This window comes from Gopherus flavomarginatus, chromosome 10 (genome assembly GCF_025201925.1).
Source record: "Gopherus flavomarginatus isolate rGopFla2 chromosome 10, rGopFla2.mat.asm, whole genome shotgun sequence".
In the NCBI taxonomy this organism is placed as follows: Eukaryota; Metazoa; Chordata; order Testudines; family Testudinidae; genus Gopherus; species Gopherus flavomarginatus.
Genome location: NC_066626.1, coordinates 41,659,700 through 41,674,377, shown reverse-complemented (window position 1 = coordinate 41,674,377; position 14,678 = coordinate 41,659,700). Strand labels below are relative to the sequence as shown.

The following is a 14,678-nucleotide window of genomic DNA, read 5'->3' as shown; positions in this document are numbered from 1 at the left end:
TCCCATTGGAGAAACACCACAAACAGGGTTATAACACAAACCATAAACAAAAACCCACCTCCAAGTACGTTTGGCACTGTCCTTTTTCCCCTTAGGGTTTTAAGTCCAATCACCCCAAAGTCCAACAACCCAAAAGTCTCTGGTCAATGCCACCCCAGAGTTTGAGAGTTTATCTGTAGAGGTCCCTCCCCCCCAGCCTGGATAGAAAGGGGCACCTTACATGGTCCGGGGCCAACTGCGCTGCCTCTCCGTGGATTCTGCTTCTGCCTTCTCCACGAACTGCTCCGCTTTACCAGCCGCTCCACGCTGCTCCTCCAGCCGTCCTCAGAAACTGCTCCGCTCCACCAGCTGCTCTGCTCCATGAGCTGCTCCAGTTCTTTCTGCAAACTGCTCGGCTCCGCTCGCTCTGTGGGCCGCTCCACCCGTCCCACAGCTACTCCGCTCTGTCAGCCGCTCTGCTGCCACCAGCTGTCCCGTGAGCCACTCCAGCCGTCCCCACAACTGCTCCACTCCGCCAGCCGCTCTGTTCCACAGCATATCTTCAGGCTCCCCCACTAGTTAGCACAGTACTCAGTGCTCTCAGCTCAGTTATTTCAGCTCTTTAGTGATTTCAACTCTTAGTGATCTCAGCTCTTAGTGGGGGAGCCCCAGTACGAGTGCACCATTAGCCCAAAGTGATTTCAGCTCAGTAACCTGTATTTAAACTCTTAAAGGAATAAAAAAAAATCAACTCTGACATTCCACAGTGGAGAGAGGAGGGGGTGCAACTGGTGCTTCTGGTTCCACAAGGAGACTGCACCACCAGGCACAAATACCTGTCCCCAACTTCTCTCAATTCTCTGGGTTTTGGAACCCATGTCCCATGTCTAGCCAGTACCACCCAACTGAGGGTGAGCAATTTGTCACCAATCAGTCCCACAGCTTGGGAGTCTGGGATAGGGTAGGCGTGCCTATGCAAATACACTCTCTGAAATTCTTTCCACCAGATGTCAGTGTAGAGCTTATCCTGACTCTGCTTACACAAGTCTTCCTGTGTCCTTTCTGTCCATCCCTTCACCACCTCTCCCCCCACTCTCCACTGAAGAGAGCCCTTAAAGGGACAACAGTCCTTCCCTTCCAGATAGCTGGACAAAGAGTTTCCCTTTCTTTACTTCTGACTATCCGACGAACTAGTTTTAAAAGAACCCTCCAGCAAAATCAGTACCTTAGTAAGACAAAATCCTTGTTATACCTAAAATCTTTGGAAACATATTTTTTTAAAGTTGTTGAAATTTCATAACCATGTCTTTTGTTATGATCACACAAAGTAAATTACTGTTCCCTTTTTCTAAAAGCAATGAACATTGTTATGAACACACTAAACCTCTCTGATTAATTTAAAAGAATGTCTTTGTTTCAGTGAGTTAAATATGTAGTAATCTGGAATGCTGGCTTCAGATTTGAGTACATTTAAAATATAAATTCAGCTTAGAAATATTGATTAAGAAAATGTAAAACAGAGAAGAGCTGCATCATGTATTCCATTATATGTAATGTTGTATTCAGCAGGACAGCTGACTCACCCTTACTATGAAGTTTTTGCAAATAAATCTCTGACAAACTTCAGGGCATATCAAAAAACCTGTGACTGACATTTTTTATTCCCAAATTTTAGTGCTTTTAATTAGGTACTTTCTTCATGTCCATTCTGCATGAGGGAGAGGGCATGGAAGTCTCTGTGGGGAACTGTGACTCTCCGCCACCATGAGGCAGGCCAGGCATCTCATTATCCTTTGCTGTCAAGTCCCTCCTCCCCCTCCCCCACCAGGCTGTGAGCTTGGGCTGCCATCTGGCATAGGGGCACCAGTTTAATAATACTGCGTAGGGCCTCATAAATCCTAAGGACGGCCCTGCTCACAGCAGCCTAGAAAGAACAGAAACTTTAGATACAAGAATTGCCTTTTCTCTCCTAGTTACCTTCTGATCACCCCTGTCATTTTTAAAGGATCTCATTGTAACACGTTGCCCCCCTTTAAGGTGCCACCTGATGTGCTGGTGTTAGGTAAATAAAGCAAGTCCTCACTCACCTCTCCAGCACCCGAGTTCGTGCGGAGTTGGTATGGGGCACACAATTCTGTCAGAGACCAGACACCAATGCGTTGATCAACGGGCTCACACTATCCTTAGCTCTAAAAGCTTTAGATTAAGTGTGGCCCCTTTATTAGGGGTGAGCATCAATATTTATACACAGAAGTAAACAAAGTGATTAACAAAAGATAATGGTCATGCATAATCAATCAAGATTTTACAGGAAAAGCAAGTTAACAAGTAAATGCATAGAGATAAAGGCTAATGGCTATTTGAGAAAAGGGGGTGTCATGAGTAGTTTGCAGGTCAGTGCTTTGTTCAAAAGGGTTCAGGAAGGATTATGCAGAGACAGCCAGTCTGGGTGTGTTTTGGCTCCCCAAAGTTCACCAAAAGTTTAGACCCAACATTCCTCCATTTGTAGCTTTGGGATAACTATTAATCAAAAAGCTACACCCTATTTCAAGATCTCAAGGGCCGCTTGGCAATTTCAGCCTGGGCCAATTCGAAGAGAGTAAGGCTTTTAGCTGAAGTGGGAAAAGAATAAACTGACTTACATGAGTTTATGAGGGAGGGGACACACTGAATACAGCAACACAGTATTATAAGGACTACTATGGCCCCAACAACACCCACCAAGAGTTTTTTAACCCACCCAAATCCGGGCAGCCAATTCCATAAGGCTCCCCACCAATCATAAGGTGGCTGGCCAGAGGAGTAGTTTTTAGCCATTTCCCTTAGGTGTTTGGTACGTTGAAAAGTGTCAGAGTAGGTGTCATTTACAAAAACACAGCATTCTTCATTTATGAGGGCGCACGTTCCTCCCTGGGCTGCTAACATTATGTCTAAAGCCATTCTGTTTTGCAAAGCTAACTGGCGCAGCTGGGACATTTCCCCGGCCTGATTTTCAAATAGGGTTGCAGTTTCATTGGTCAAAGATTCTAATAGTCCCTGTAGACGGATGATAGCACCCTTCAAGCTAGTGTGACCAGCCCACCGCTGCCAGGACAAACCATCACGGAGATTAATATCTCTGTCAGTTTCACGGATGTTACGAACGTGGGGAAAATGAGGGGGAGTGAGGGAGATGCGAGAAGGCGGTGCTAGCCATGCCAAATAACATGACCCTGCCCAATCAGGGGAGAGAAAATAATAAGCTTTGGGCCCGCACACCCAGTATGTTCCATATAATGCGTTTTGGGTATTCCATTTCTCAAAGTAGGAGGTAACCCACCACCCGTTGTACCACTACAGTTGTCAGAATAAAGGGTCCTCTCATTTTTTTCGAGTCAATTTAAGTCTAATGTCTGAGAGAGGTAAGCTGGTCCACTGGTCGGAGGCAGTGTCCTCAGTGGTGACAAGAGCTGCTGGTCCGTCACTGTGGTCCACTACGGCTGGCTTGACGTGGGAGTGGTGGATCCAAGATTTGCGTCCTTCCAGGAACACTGCAGTCTGGGTTGTCAAAAGAACCTGGTGGGGTCCAGTAAACCTTGGCTGGAGGGTGTCGTCACGAACGAACTTTTTGGCCCAGACGAAGTCCCCTGGTTGGAACGGGTGGATCTGTTCCTCCAGCGGCACGGTCTGGGAAAACTGCGAGGCTTTCCAAAGGGTACGGAGGCGAGCCTGTAGGGAGAGAAACTGACACGCGGTCATATGATCCCCTCCCAATAGTGAAACATCAGTACGTGGTAGCGCCCCGCCTTTGAAAGGGGGGTGTCCATAGAGCAGTTCAAAGGGGGATAATCCCAATGCGCGGGTTGGGCGAGTACGAAGGTGAAACAGGACCAAAGGAAGTACCTGAGGCCACTTTAATCCTGTTTCCTGACAGTATTTAGCCAATGTAAACTTAAGTTCCCTATTCATACGCTCAACTTTCCCGCTAGACTGGGGGTGGTAGGGTGTATGAAAGGAGTGTGAAATGCCCAGTCCTTGTTCTAAACGGCCAAGGACATGACCAGTAAAGTGAGGTCCGCGATCTGAGTCGAGCACAAGAGGGATGCCAAAACGGGGTACAATGTCTCTAAGGAGAATCTTCGCCACTGTGGCAGCAGTACAATTAGCAGTAGGAAAAGCTTCGACCCAGGAAGTCAGAGGGCAAACCAAAACAAGGAGGTGCTTTTTCCCAAAAGCCTTTGGCATATCTGCAAAGTCAATTTGAAGATGTTGAAATGGAGCAGCAGGCGGAGGTCTTCCACCCTTAATTTTGTTAAGAGGCGGAGCAGGTCCATTACGCTGACATGTGCTGCATGCTTTCACTATTGATAGGCAATAGGGTTGAATGCCTGGAGCATACCAAAAGCGAGCGATGGTGTCCACGAGGGCGTGCGTGCCGTAGTGACCCCCTTTATCATGGTGCCAGCGAACTGCCACGGGGTATGTGGAGCGAGGGAGGCAGGCTCGGCCATCTGGCATAAGCCAGGTCCCTTTGACCTGAGTGGCCCCGAGGCTCTCCCACGATTGTAGTTCAGCAGCGGGTACTGGTACGGGGTGCGGTGGAGTAAAGGAGGAGGCTGCAATAGCCAAGGTGGGCATGGCTAAAGGTAAGGTGGCAGCCTTCTTGGCGGAGGCGTCAGCCAGGGCATTCCCACGGGTAACGGGGCTACTATCTTTAGTATGGGCCCGGCAGTGAACTACAGCCAGGACAGAGGGTTTTTGGAGGGCGTCCAAAAGCTTGTGGATGAGGGGGAGGTGCTGAATGGGTTTACCGGCAGCTGTCTGGAAACCTCGAAACTTCCAGAGGTGGATATGACAATGCACAACTCCAAAAGCATATTTGCTATCAGTAAAAATGGTAACGGTCTTACCAGCGGCCAACTGGCAAGCTCGGGCCAGGGCATAGAGTTCAGCGGCTTGGGCTCCCCAGTTGCCTGGCAGTGAGGCGGCCTCTTGAATGTCCCATTCAGAGGTGACAGCATAACCAGTGAAATGCTTGCCATCAACATAGAAGGAGCTTCCGTCCGAGAAGAGGATGCAATCGGGATTGTCCAGTGGCACGTCAAACAGGTTGTCTCTTATCTGTAAGATGCTGTAAACTACTTCCACACAGTCGTGCTGATCCTGGAGGACTGGCAGGTCAGGAAGCAAGGTAGCTGGATTAAGGGGTCCACACCTTTCAAAAATTAGGTTAGTGTCTTCTAAGAGTTCGGCCTCTAGCTGTTGCTGACGATGGGCCGAAAAGACTTGGGTTGTGCCCCTACGCAGAAGGGCTGACAAGGCATGAGAGGTCCAAACCGTGGTAAAATGACCCAGGGTTAGGCTCTTTGCCTTTGTGATCAGCAGGGCAGCTGCTGCCAGAGTCCGGGTGCAGGATGGGGTTCCCTGAGCGACAGGGTCGATTTGCTGAGAGTAAAAAGCAAGCGGGAAATGGTGGGGCCCGCTCAGCTGGGTAAGGACACCACTAGCAATTCCGCCCCTCTCGTGGACAAAAAGGTGAAAGGGTTTGCTGTAATTGGGGGGGCGGAGAGACATGGAGGAGGCCACACTGTCCTTGAGTAACTGAAAGGCTTGAATAGTGTCCGGGGACCACTGCAAAGGGTCAGGAGCAAGGTTAGCAGTGAGTCGGTGGAGCGGTTTGCTTAACTCCCCGCAGGACGGCAACCAGGGGCGACAGAAGCCAATTAATCCTAAGAAACCTCGAAGTTGTTTCTTGGTGTTCGGTAGAGGGCAGTTTTGAATAGTCTTTATGCGGGCTGGGTCCATCTGTCTTCCCTCTGGGGTTAACAGGAAGCCCAGATATCGGACCTTCTGTGAGACCCACTGAATCTTTTTAGGGTCTACCTTGTGGCCTCTGGTGTGTAGGTATAATAAAAGTGCCTTACCATCGATGCGGAGGGCAGCTTCTTCGCGATTACCTAATAGGATGTCATCTACGTATAGGACCAATGTGGATCCCTGCGGACTGGTGAAACTTTCCAAGTCGTGGCGGAGGCACTGGCTGAAAATCGTGGGGCTGTCTCTGTAGCCTTGAGGAAGTCGTTGCCAGATATAACTTTGTCCCTCCCAGGTGAAACCAAAGAGATACTGAGAGTCTGGGTGCACAGGAATGCTGAAAAAAGCTGATTTTAAGTCAATAACAGTGAACCACTCAGCATCCCAGGGGATTTGGCTGATGATAGTAGCTGGGTCAGGAACTACTGCATGAAGAGGGACCACATATTGATTAACAACTCGTAGATCCTGTACAAAGCGCCAACGAACAGGGTCTCCGTCCTTTTTAGGAGGCTTTTTGACAGGCAGTATAGGGGTGTTACAGGGAGTGCGCTGAGGGCGGACTAGCTTTTGTGCAATGAATCCCTCGATAATGGGGCGGATGCCCTCCCGGGCTTCCAGCGACAGGGGGTATTGAGGGACTGACGGGGGGGTTAAGGAAGGCTTCACCTGAATCCTTACGGGCTCTGCCGAAAGGAGCAGGCCAACATCAGTGTCAGAAATTCCCCAGAGGGTTGAAGGCAAGTCAGTGAGGTCAGGGGAGAGAGAGGGGGGTGTTTCCCAATTACCCTGAGTAGGGGCCGAATCTCCTAACACTGTCATCAATAATCCTACCCCTTCAGGAGTGCAGGTTAAAGTAGCCTCAAGCTTACAGAGTAAATCCCGGCCCATCAAAGGGATCGGACAAGCTGGGGAAAAAAGAAAACGGTGAGGAGAACATTTATCAGCATAAATAACATTCAAAGGCAAAGTGAGTCCCAGAGACTGTGGGTTGCCCTCCACCCCAGTCGCAGTTTTAACCTCAGAGGATAGCCAGGGAGAGGGGGCATGATTTAAAAGAGAGAAAGTAGCCCCAGTATCAATGAGGAAAGAGACAGGCAGTCCCTGGACTGAAAGGGTTAAACGAGGCTCTTTGCTGGGAGGGGAGAAAGTGAGAAGGGAGCCGGCTAAAGACATTAAGGAAATAAGACCATCACATTGTTTGCCTTCGCCCCCGGGGTACCGTCATTGAGGAGGCTGAGTTTGCTGCGGCTGCTGCTGTTTCCCGTAGTTGATCCAGGCCTGGGGAATGGGCTGAGCTGGTGGTGCAGGGGTGTATTCCTCACTTGTGTAAGCATCTGCGGATGCAACCAGACCCTCTGGGCGTCCCCAGGGGCATTCACGTTTAAAGTGACCGGGCTGTCCGCACTGAAAACAATTTCCTGATGGCTGGGGTCGCCAGGACCCTCTTCCCCGAGCACCCTGGAATCCCCTGCCACGGCCACGGCCTTTGCCTCGAACACCGCCGTGAAAAGCTAAAGCCATCAGCTTATATTCTTCCTTTTTCTCTTTCTTTTTACTTCTTTCCCTTTCTTTCTCCCAGGCAAAATCAGCTACGTCCAACACTGAAGTGACTGACTCACCTCCCCAACCAGGGCGAAACTTTAAGAAGTAATCCCTTACAGGGGGCACCGACTGATTCACAAAAAACGAAATAAGAGTAGGGTGGTCTGCTTCTCTCTCAGGATCCATCTGAGTGAACATTCGGGCCCCCTCCAATAGCCTCGACCAGAACTTTCTGGGCGGCTCATCAGATTCCTGCCGAATCTGCATGAACTTAGCCTGATTAGGCGAGCGGCGAGCCATTTACTTGAGTCTCTCTAACAATCGCTCTCGATCTGTTCGCAGCTGAGTCAGCCTTGGCTGAGTCCAGTCTAGGGGATTCCAGCCAGCGGCCAGATCCCGCCTATCCATCCAAGTAAGATTAACTGCATTGCTATCTCCCCATGTCCTTTCTGCCGTCCACAATCTACTACGTTCCTCTCCGGTCAAAACTCTACTTAACAACTGATCCACATCCGTATAAGTAGGATTATAACTTAAAAACAATCTTTCTAGAAGTTCTATGATCTTTCGGGGATTTTCCCCAAAAGACCCTGACAACCGTCCCCACTCTTTCAAATCCCATTCTAGCCATCCTTTATATTCCACAATATTAGCATGTTGTAACCGTCCATCATTGCCCATATAAGGTTGATCGTGCACCTGTAAAGGCATCTCTCTAACTATACTTTTATTACTCGCAAGAGATTTGACGGGGACATCCTCTGGGCTATCCTCAGGGGGGGGGCATGCACCCTGCTGTATCTGCTTGGACATTAGCCTAGTAACTACTCCTCCCGAGGTTTGCCCCTTCATTTCCTCCTCATCCTTCTGCAGAAATTCCAATCTGGGATCCTGCAGATTCCCCTCTGCTACATGGAGAGAGTCCCCCTGCGGAGGAATAGGGGCAGGTGCAGAGGGGACCAGCTGACGAGTCAAAACACGCCGTGGTCTACACCCTTCATCGAAATAACCTGGAGGGGGTTCACTCTCGGGAGAGTACCTGACTGCCATAATTTTTAAAGATTTCCACAGCTCTGCTGCTGTGTCCCAACAAAACCAGTAACATAACTGTCCCGGATGGTCTTTTTCGATCTGGCTCTTTACTCCTCTTAAGGCAGCCTGTTCGAAAGAGCCATACGAAGGCCACCTCATCTCCGGGTCGGCCAATACCGCGGTATACCCAGTCCAATTCCTTACACATAGTGTGTACAACTTCTTCCTAGACATTCCTGTCTGTACTGGGAGTTTCCCTTCGTTCCATAACTTATTTACAATCCCCAACGGACTCTCAAGAGGCACGCTAGTCCCTTGACCCATGGTGTCTGACAGGAGCCCTCCAACTGGCGTTTACCCTGCTGTCCAATACACGACCCCTCAATATTGAATTGGCTGGGAGAAATCTCCTGTGGCGCCTTGCCAATTCATATATGAGTGGTCTGACCACTGGACAGAGGTACCGCACCAGAAGGAATCCCAGACGAGCCCCCAAATTGTTAGGTAAATAAAGCAAGTCCTCACTCACCTCTCCAGCACCCGAGTTCGTGCGGAGTTGGTATGGGGCACACAATTCTGTCAGAGACCAGACACCAATGCGTTGATCAACGGGCTCACACTATCCTTAGCTCTAAAAGCTTTAGATTAAGTGTGGCCCCTTTATTAGGGGTGAGCATCAATATTTATACACAGAAGTAAACAAAGTGATTAACAAAAGATAATGGTCATGCATAATCAATCAAGATTTTACAGGAAAAGCAAGTTAACAAGTAAATGCATAGAGATAAAGGCTAATGGCTATTTGAGAAAAGGGGGTGTCATGAGTAGTTTGCAGGTCAGTGCTTTGTTCAAAAGGGTTCAGGAAGGATTATGCAGAGACAGCCAGTCTGGGTGTGTTTTGGCTCCCCAAAGTTCACCAAAAGTTTAGACCCAACACTGGGATACCACTGAGCCCATCTGTTCCACCAGGCTGGGCCCCCTTCTAGGGCGCAACCCCCTGTGCTCCCTAGAATGGAATCTGTCCCCTGTCAGCTGTGGGCTCACAACTAACAGCCAGAACAGACCCTTCACTGGTAAGCTTTGTACCCTCCTCTCTCCTCGAATTGGGTTTGCCTCCAGTTAGAGTCCATGGAATCTGCACCCACCGCAGCAGTCTCTAGGATTCCAACACTTTTTTCCTTTGGGCTTTCTGCTAGGACACATTTTTCTATGCATTTTAGAGTGAGTTCTGTTCCTTGCTTAACTACCACTTCCTGGCAGCCAGCAACCTGGACAGACTCCCTACCATCAGGCAAAACACTCCTATCCCCTGAGGGGATAGCCACCGGACAGGAACTGGTTTTACCCACTCCCATTCCTTTGTAGCAAACTGCTGCAAAGGAATTAGAGAAACTCTCCCATTTCCTCAGCAGTTTCTGTAGCTTGGTTCTTTCTCTCTGGGGCTTCAGCACAAGATTCTTTCTTGCTGCTGACAGAGCTCTGGACAGCATGAGCCACATTAAAAAAATCGTTACCCAAAAGAATTATTGTAGGATTATGAGGAACCACAGCAACAGGCAATTCAGCTTGCAGAGCCCCAGTTTCCATGTGCATGTTAGCCAAAGGCACAAGAATTTTGTGACCTCCTACTAACAAAGGCTCTGCCAGCTGTCCTGGCAGAATGTCTTTCTCCTGAACCAGGTCTCTCCTGACCACAGAAATTTCTGCACCAGTATTTCTCCAGTCAGGGAATTCTCTGCCATTTACTCTAAAAGCTGTCAGGTGCTTACTGCGTGGCTGTGCAGTGTCAATCTTAAAAAACCCTGTATGATAAGTGGCAATTGCCTGATGTGCCTCTGTGCTCTGCAAAAAAGACAAGAAGTCCGGTGGCACCTTAAAGACTAAGGGATTTATTTGTGCATAAGCTTTCATGGGTAGAAAACCTACTTATTCAGATGCATGGAGTCAAAATTACAGATACAGGCATAAATATATATTGCACATGAAGAGAAGAGAGTTTCCATACAAGTGGAGAACCAATGTTGAAGGCCAATTTAGTCAGGGTGGATGTAGTCCAAATAAATCTGTTAGTCTTTAAGGTGCCACCACGCTCCTCATTGTTTTTGTGGATACAGATTAACACGGCTACCCCTCTGATATGCTGTGCTCTGGGTAGCAGCATTTCCATGAGTTACCTGCTGCTTGTTTCCACTAAGTACAGGGTATTTATTCCTCAGATGCTCAGTGGAATTACAATGATAGTACCTTCACAGCTCTTCTGGTTTTACAGGAGATTTGGGACAAGGACTGGAGGAGTGAACTTGGGGAGGTGAGTGTCCAGCCTCCCATCCACCCTCCTTCATCCCAGGGGTAAATGAGGACCTTACTTCCCACCAAACTTTAACCCCTCTGCCTGTGATTTATTCCTAATTGGTGCTTGGGATTGTTAAAATTTATCTGCAAAAGTTGCAAGTTCTTCGACCTCCTCTATCTTTTTATCCCATAAACAAAGTTTTACATCATCATTAGACATAGTCAGGAACTGTTCCTGAGCAACCAAATCACACATTGCTTCAAAGCTTATAATACCTTTTTCCGTTACCCACTTATTCAGTACATCTCTCATTTGGTTCATATAAGTCACATTACTTAATCCAGCCTCTCTCTTACCGCGTCTAAATTTTACTCTGTAAGTTTCAGGGGTAAACTGAAACTGTTTCAAAACCAATTCCTTAAATTTACTATAGCTTGAAGCATCACTAATTGGCATCTTATTGAATATATCCAGAGCTCTCCCATTAAATTTTACAACCAAAGTCGTCATCTTTTGATCCTCAGGAATTGTATGGAGCATGCACAGCCTCTCAAAGGTGATGATGAAGTATTCAGCAATGTCCCCATATTTGCTGTATGCTGGACACAAGCGCTTCCACTTGTGAATTTTTGGAGAGGTGGAGCTCCTGGGGGGGTTCTGTCTCCTCCACTCCATTACGGCCAGTTTATGCTTCATTTCTTTGTCTTTCAGTTCCAGGGCATTTTTCTGCCTGTCTGCTTCTGCTTCTGTGGCTCTCTGGTGGGCTGCCTCTTGCTCATCAATTTCCATCTGTTTCAATTCTAACTGTCTCTTATGCATTTTTTCGCTTTCTTCTACTTGCAATCTATAGAGCTCCAACTCTTTGGTAGCTTCACTTTCAGTCGTTTTTATGCTTTCCCTGTTCTTACTTCTCTTGCCTGAAATAAGCAAACAGAAAATAACAAACCAGTAACCACTTTGTCTGTTCTCTAGCCAGCACACTTAAAACTTACTTAAAATCACCACCAGTGTCTCATAACAATAAACGGTGCACAAAATCCTTCTCGACTACGCCTCAGTGACAGGTTTTCCTCCCTTTAAGGTGCTACCTGATACCACTGAGCCTGCCTGTTCCGCCAGCCTGGGCCCCCTTTCCACTGTCTTGCTGAGCTGGGCTTGTAAGCCTCCACTAGCACACGCACAGGCAGGGCCACACCCAGCTGCAGAAAGACACAGAGACTGAGGTCAGCTCTGGGAAGACTCAGCTTAAGGGACTTGCTCCAGCACCAAGTGCCCACCTCTCTTGGAGTGCAGACCCAAAGGTATATTTTCTTGCTCTGTATTCAAAAATCTGCATAGCGCAAGCTCACAAAAATTCACCCTCTCCCTCAATGTGAAGAGAGCGATGCACAGCTCCTTGGCCGCCCACCCCCAGATATGAATTGCACAAACTGGGTTATGTTATAAACAAGAAATAAGTTTATTAACTACAAAAGACAGATTTTAAGTGATTATAAGGGATAAAGCAGATTACTAAGCAAATAAAGCAAAACACGCAAACTAAGCTTGATTAACTAAAAAAAAACCAGGTTACAAAATGTAATTTCTCACCCTAAATGTTGAATTAGGCAGGATGCAGAGTTTCTGTAGCTCAGAGTTCCAGTTATTTCCTCTTACAGAGTGGACCCCTGTCTCAGTCTGGACTCACCCCTGCATTTCCCTTCAGGTTAGTTCCTTTGTCCTTTCAGGTTCTTTCAGCAGTCCTCCTTCTTGGGTAGGCAATGGAGGAAAGTCAAGATCAGCCCCCTCCCCAGCCCTTAAAAAAGATTTACCTAAGGCAGGAATCCTTTGTTTGATCCCCACCCCCCTACAGAGGAAAAGTACCAGCAGTGTCCAAGATGGTATTTTGTATCAAGTGGTCTTATCACCTGACCTGGTAGTGTCACAGCTACATCTCTTAGGAAGGAGAGAGATTAGAATCTTCACAGTCTTATTGGTTCTTCCTATTGGGTCGTTCAGAGTGATTGCCTACTGTCTGGTAGGTGTTCCCCCCAAGTACACATGCAGTTGTAATTGTTACATAATCAATATTCCTAACTCTGGATACAGAAGTGATACGTGTATACAAATTGGATAATCACATTCAGTAAATCATAACCTTTCCAATGATATCTTAAACGAGCCATCTTGTAAAAAGTATATCTCAGTTATGTCATTCATATCACACACTCCATATTCTTTAGAGAAATATGGTTAACGTCACTCTCATCATCACAGCTACCTAAAGGGATACATGACCAGAGATCATGACTTTTTCTTCCAAAGGTGATGGTGACTCCTGTGCTGTGTAGTTTACAACAAGGCAGATCTGATCCAGCTAGTGAGCAGGGAAAACAGAAGTCCTAAGTGCATTCTGAAATCAAGGCTTCCTGCGCCACTGGACCAACCCAGCCCTATCCTTCCACTCCAGTGTTAAAATGCTTATCCTAAAAAATTAATTAAGAATCTAAGGCTGTGCTGTGTAGCATAATCAGCTGATAAGTGATATAAAACTACAGACCACTTCAAAAGCCAGGAATTTAATGCATGTCCTTCTTTTTGATTCAAAGGATGCTGTGACAATATGTACTCTGGGAATAGGAACTGCTTTTGGAGAGTCAATTCTGGATAACACCCCTCGCCATGCTACTATTGTTACCAGGGAATACAGTGAGCTCCTTCGAATTGAGCAGAAGGATTTCAAAGCACTTTGGGAGGTAAAGCCAAAAGATTTATTGAACAATTAATACAGTTAGAGAAAAGTGAAATGTATGTATATAATGACTTTATGTTTTCAGTTTTAGCAGAGGAGTATAATTTTAAAAAATGTTTTTTGGAGAATGAGTTAAATCCACTTGTCCCTTTTTTGATACTTCATCTTCTGCAAGATTACATATCCTTATTAATATTTCTTCAAAGACCATCCTGTTTTTTTGTCTTGACAACTTAGCTTAATAAGTTACTCCACAAATGCATTAGTCTCCATCAATAAATAATTTTCTAATATTTGTTTTAAAATTTACTTTAACTGCTGTTTACTTCTCCCTTTAACTTATTTTGTAAAATGAAACTAACTCAGATTAACATATTTATTTGTTGGTTTGTCAGACTTCTGTTTACTTTTGACACCAGCTAGTCGAATCACGTAGCAGACCCTGATCAAATTGCACTTGCATATTGTTCCTCATTCCTCCTTGTTGTTATCACCAAATGGAAGAGTTTTAGAGTTGGTAACTGACTGAAGAGCACTTTAAAATTCATTGGTATTATTTGGCATCGTGAATGCTTGCAAAGCCCCCCAATACTTCCCTCTTTAGTGAATGTGTAGTTCTTGAATCTGCTTTCTAATGTTGTTTAGTTGGGTGTCCCTGCCAAGCAAGTGTCATTTGTGTGCTTGCATGCTTAGTTGGCAGATTTTAATAATTCATGTCTGAATTTTTGCAAGATTTGAAAAATATTACTGGCAATTGGAAGACACCATTTAGGTCTAGTCCACATTATGCTATCTAATCCATATGAATGAACCGTTGGATCCATGCAGAGCCCTATTGATTTAATTGGAATCTGTACAAGTTAAGGGGTCCGCCTGCATGTAACAGATTGTGGCCTCGAGGTTCTGCAAGTAATAATTATGTTTAAAGAATGATTACTGCTTGTAGCATTCTAGCTTAGTTTCCTTGGCCAGTGTGGGCAAGGTTTGGGTTTTTTCCACTCTCTGTGACCTGTATTAACAAAACAGTGCTATCCTCTAAGAAGCATTCTGGTAATATTATTATAATAAAGTTTTCAGAAAAATTTCCTGGCAACATTGGTCAGAGGAATGTCACTAGTGTCAGTCCCCTGTAAACTTGGTTGTTCCATGCATGTTTTATGTAGTATAGCAGGGGCGGGCAAACTTTTTGGGTTGAGGGCTGCATCGGGTTTCTGAAAATGTATGGAGGGCTGATTAGGAGAGGCTGTGCCTCCCCAAACAGTCAGGCATGGCCCAGCCCCTGCCCCAACCCCCTATCCAACCCTT

The 14,678-nt window shown here is 46.6% G+C and overlaps 1 protein-coding gene across 3 annotated transcripts in view; it reads left to right on the top strand.

Moving 5' to 3' along the window:
• The window catches only part of RAPGEF4 (Rap guanine nucleotide exchange factor 4), a 236,470-nt gene that overhangs the window by 43,987 nt on the left and 177,805 nt on the right, over window positions 1–14,678 (top strand). For all 3 annotated transcript variants that reach the window (XM_050968980.1, XM_050968979.1, XM_050968978.1), the window contains one exon: window positions 13,231–13,377. In XM_050968980.1, the coding sequence (XP_050824937.1) occupies window positions 13,231–13,377 (147 nt within the window). The remainder of the gene's footprint in view (window positions 1–13,230; window positions 13,378–14,678) is intronic.